The following is a 5,058-nucleotide window of genomic DNA, read 5'->3' as shown; positions in this document are numbered from 1 at the left end:
AAAAAATGTGTCTCTCTTTACTAAAGGGCAGTTGCCTCACACTAACAGTTCAGTGAGTTTAAGTTTACTGCCTTATTTGGGTGGGAGTTTGAGGCTTGAATAATGGCCAAGCACATCAGAAAGGCCTATGGAGTCTCCCAAGTTCTTTGAGAGCTTCATTCAGCCATTCCTCAGAGGACTTAACTGAGAATTCTCTCAGTTAAGCCAGTGGCTGGTTATTCCAGGCAAGGCTCTGGTATAGCCCCAGAATCATCTCTCCTCCTTCATAGCACTCCTGATGAGACAAACCTGACAAACCAAGGCAGCTGCTTGGTACAATGCTGATTTTGTGCCTCTCTTTTCAACATACCATCATACCTGGGTGTAGAAGCCAAGAGGCAGCCCGCATCCAGAAGGGCTTCCGTTTCCTCAGCAACTAAGTCCTCTCCCAGAGGTCCCATTAGCTCAGGGTTTGGCAACCTAAGGCCCATGAGCCACCCCCAAACCGAGCCACCCGCTTGGCGATTCCCTGCGCGCTGCACTAAATCGGCGCAGCGCGGCACGGGGGCTCATTTCTGGGGCGCCGGAACTCATGTCGGAAATCATGTCTGCACAGATGCAGATGCTGGCAATCGTGCGTGCGCGATCCAACCCACAGAGGGATCTCCGCTACGAGTGAACTGGCCCAGGTAAGGTAAACCTTGCCGACCCCTGTATTAGCTTGCTTATATTGAGGCGGCTGTCAATGGTGAATAGGCATCACCCTTGTGCAGGACAACAATTTTATATTTTGCCAGTTCCCCCCAAAAAAGTCCTTGGAAAGTTTCAAGGTTCCTGTGGTGAGAGGTGTTCTGCATTATTAGCTTGGAAGAAAGCCCACAGAGCTGCAGCTGACTTCATTTGTGCAGCTTCTACAGCATTAGTTACCCACCCCTCCGTCCTGTGGCAGAACACAACACTACTAAGGGTAATATGCATGGGGCTTTGGTGCACCTTGCATAATTTACAGCCTGTGTTGCAGATGTGGCAAGCTGCTATCTAAGGTCACAAGTCCACTGCCACCAATACATCCGTCTGATGTGCAATCTGGCTGCATCATTGCAATGTTGACACCACATCCAGGTCAAATATATCCACTGTGGCATTCAGAGATGAATACCTGTTCAGGGAGGAGGCCCTTATTTGTAGAAATAAAAGAGGGAGTGGAGTAGAAGCCAATACTATCAACATATAAGGTACCGATTTAATCAATGCATGAATAATCAACTAATGTCTAGCCACAGGATATTCCATGTTTGGAATCTTGTAGACTCCCTTAAGGCAAAAGTAGTGGCAAGTCTCCATTTATGCATGGTAGGTGTTTGGGCATTCCTGCAATCTAGCACCAGTATGGTAATACATGATGCCTTTTCTTGGGAGGACTAGGGCAAATCAGTGCAGCTGAACTTAAAAGAAATGGGATAAGATACTTTCATAAAAACATCTTCAAACTGAAGTTTTTCTTTTTAAAATCCTAGACTGAATAGAATTAAAATAGGGCTGTGGACTATATAAACTGACTGTTCAAACGTCTGAGGAATTGATGCAAAAGTCTGGTTCATGTATGTAACACAAAACTACTGTTTATTCAAGCATGGCATAGCATTAAGTGCAAACCCAGCCCAGTCCCTTAACTCGTTAAAGGTTGAATTATACTGAAGTCACTAGTATACCAGGGTTTGTAGCTTTATAAACCATGTTAACATTAATCATAACCTACTGTTATATGCAAGCTATTGCTGCCTTTAATGGTGTGCTGGTCTCACTATCAGAATGTGTATCCAAAATCTCAGCTATCTGAACACAAAGAATTATACAGCCAAAGTTTGCCCATTTCCTTACTTGTTTGTACTTTGCTGGTCGGTGGCAGCCATTTCCAGCATAAACTATGGAGAAAGAGAGGGAGGTAAGACAAATCGTGGAGCAGCAGAGATCAGACAAATCAGTTTTTCCTTTAACTTTTACTGATTTGCTGCAGCAATTTCAGGCAGACACCACGGGAAAGAGGGAGGGAACAGACAAATCACAAATTAGGAATGTTCCCATTGGAAATCATGGAAATCATTGGCTTATTACTCACCTAGCCTGTGTGTCTTCTCTGGCACAGTTTAAGTGATCATCTGTTAAATGCTTCAACTTTAACTATAGTCGACATAAACCATGATTTAGCATAATGTGTACACCAAACCAAAGGCAGATACTGAATACGGAGTCAGTTTCGGACCAACAATGGGGAGAGGCTATATATATTCAGCAACTCAAGAACTAAAAAGGATCTCAGCATTTCAAACACTTAGACCAAAATGCATACTATTAGTATTTTTTATTAAAATATTTTATATACGTCTCCCACGTTAAAACAATACAATATTATTTTAAATATACCCACAAATTTATACAGACACTCCAAAAAAAGGAATACACATTACAGTAATAAGAAATAAATAACAAAATGGAAACAGTATCAAAAGTATTAGACAAGGACAATCAGGTTAAGGTGATGATCACTTCTGTTATAGCAGAGATATCAAAGACATCATACCACCATTATGACACTCGTTAACTGCTTAGAACAGTACATGCAGTCTAGCTATAGTACACATGTACTAACATACAGAGACCCTGGCTCTAGAATGAGGACTAGTGAGGCTATGAAGCTTAGCAGAATCCAATGTTGTTTCTACTCCTACATTCTACTATAGAACATCAGTCACAAGACTCCTCTGGGAAATAACAGAATGAGCTATATATGAAATTACTTCTTACACATCAGATTTTTGGATTCCCGGGAAAACGTTTAGATGAGGCCTCATTCCCCACCAGTACTGTGACAAAGCCAGAATTGGTCTCACAACTGATTACAACTACAACTGTTTCGAAACACTTTGCATTAATTGGATTTTAAATATCAGCAGTATGATTTTATGGATGAGTATGTTTTAGATTATGTCCTTTTTGGTGCTTTCGTGCTTATTTAGGCAATTGTCTCCTCATATGAACACACTAGCACATACCTGACATTCAGCATTTTTTTTAAAGTTAGACCTTTGTTTTTCCTCAAAAAGAAAAAAAAGGCTGCAGCCTAAGAGTAGGGTGTCAAGTTTCACTACAGAAGACACATAATAGCTTGCAGACACACCATACATTTTTTTAAAAGATTATTTATTGTTGTAAGAAAAAAACCTTTTCAGCAGCTGCCCTGCAAGCTTTTACTCATTACTATATTATTGATTGCTCCTAGATACCATAGTTATAAATTAACAGAGGTAGGAAGAAGCAAGGAATCAATGGGAGAGGAAGGAGAGTAAACCACCCCCCACAGGCATAGGTATTTAAGTCCTTCCTCTGCAGAGACCACCTCCCTTAGGAATGCAACTAGAGCGACAAGAAAACAAATTTAAAAATATAAATAAAAAAAGTTAGTCTGAAAAATAAATAGAATGTCATCTGTGAGTAAAATAGTTCACTGGTACAGTGCAAGATTAATAAGGTTGACAGGTGTTCAGTACCACCCCCTTCTACATAAATCAGAAGGCCTATAGAAACTGGTCTCAAAAGATAACTGTGCAATTGATCACGCAAACTTAACATGCACATCAACCACTGGTGTATGAGCTACCTGTTTAGTAGTTTTACCTTCACCAGCTCAGCTGCCTGAGGATAATTCTGAAACCTGTTCAGAACCCAATTAGCATCGCCCAAACCTTTCTGTAAACATAGTTACTGGCATTTTTTTGATACCAATACTTAGTGGCAGTTGGTTCACCCCCTCCCCTCAAGGGGCCGTTACAAACCATTTGTTTAGCAATATGTACAACATAAATCTGAAACGTGTGCTCTCTAGATCTGAATTATCCGTGTCTGACACTGCGTGAACATTTCTCTCAGTTCATTTTGCTGAATTTCATTTACGGATTCTGGTTCAGCTGGGCTCTTCTGGACTTTAGCCACCGCAAAGCTGATTCCTTGGGTCAAACCAGCTTGTGTAATATTAGCCACCTGAACCATAGAGCTGCGAATCTTTGCAAAAGGAGAGACTGCCCTACTGCCATTACTCTCTGCTGGTGAAGGCGTCATATGAAACCCTGACCCAGCTTCCAGTACACTGGATGAGGAGCCTGGAGTGTTATGAGACTTAGCATTGGCGTTTTCTACTGCTAAGAATTGTGATCCTGACTCTGAAAATGGTACATCCAATTTAGAGGGTCTGGAAGGAGCCTCAACAGCTGTTCCCAAGCAAGATTCAGTTTTCTTAGAAGCGTTATTGCTAATGCGATCCAACTCTTGCTGAGCTTCTTGAGAATTCATCTCTGTTTCTGAAACACTTGTCATCTTAGTTTGAGCATCCTGCACAAATCTGTGGCAGTAGGCATCAATTGGCTTAGTGAACTCTATTACAGCATTGTCTGTGGCAGGAGTTTCCTGGGGTCCTTTACCTTCCGATTCAGACTTGTTAGTTTGGTCTTCATAGTGTGTCACGTGGATTTCTGAAGGAACAGGAATGCTAATGTTGATGTCAGTGCTGCTTATCGACTGGGACCGACTGCCTAGCCGAGGAGCAGAGGCGATGATACCACAACTGGGCAGAACATAATCTATCTGTCCCACATTCTCCAAGGAGTCCATGAACTGCTGGTCATCATCAGATTTGGAATTTGTAAGGTACTCATCAGAATGGAATGAATCATTATCTGAGGAGATCTCAATGTCAGATTCTATGTTGGCTTTAGCATCTGCCATGGGATTTTCCATGGTTTCAAGACTACTGTCAGATTTCCAAAGATTCACTTTCAAGTTCGGCTTTAAGAAGTTGACTTTCATTTCAGGCTTCGTAAAGTTCCCCAACTTTCTCAGGTTGCTCATGTTTACATTGGATTTGGTTTGCTTCACTTTCTGATTAAGAGATGAGAACTTGCTCATTAAGTAGTTTTTTCCTTGGGCTAGGGAGCCTCTGTTTTGGGATCTAATACCAATGATGTCCTCATGGGGTTTACTGCTTTTCCTGCAGAATTAAGAAGATCAGTAACTTCCTCTGATATA

At 41.5% G+C, this 5,058-nt stretch overlaps 1 protein-coding gene across 2 annotated transcripts in view; it reads right to left on the bottom strand.

The window, feature by feature from the left end:
* Positions 1 to 2,326: 2,326 nt before the first annotated feature.
* The window catches only part of INPP5F (inositol polyphosphate-5-phosphatase F), a 41,004-nt gene continuing 38,272 nt past the window's right edge, over positions 2,327 to 5,058 (bottom strand). For both annotated transcript variants that reach the window (XM_081192857.1, XM_081192858.1), the window contains exon 20: positions 2,327 to 5,020. In XM_081192857.1, the coding sequence (XP_081048983.1) occupies positions 3,859 to 5,020 (1,162 nt within the window). In that variant the 3' untranslated portion in view covers positions 2,327 to 3,858. The remainder of the gene's footprint in view (positions 5,021 to 5,058) is intronic.

Source organism: Podarcis bocagei (assembly GCF_964188305.1).
Source record: "Podarcis bocagei genome assembly, chromosome: 4".
Classification (NCBI taxonomy): domain Eukaryota; kingdom Metazoa; phylum Chordata; class Lepidosauria; order Squamata; family Lacertidae; genus Podarcis; species Podarcis bocagei.
Note: the sequence above shows the minus strand (reverse complement) of the source record. Positions and strands in the feature narration are given on the sequence as shown.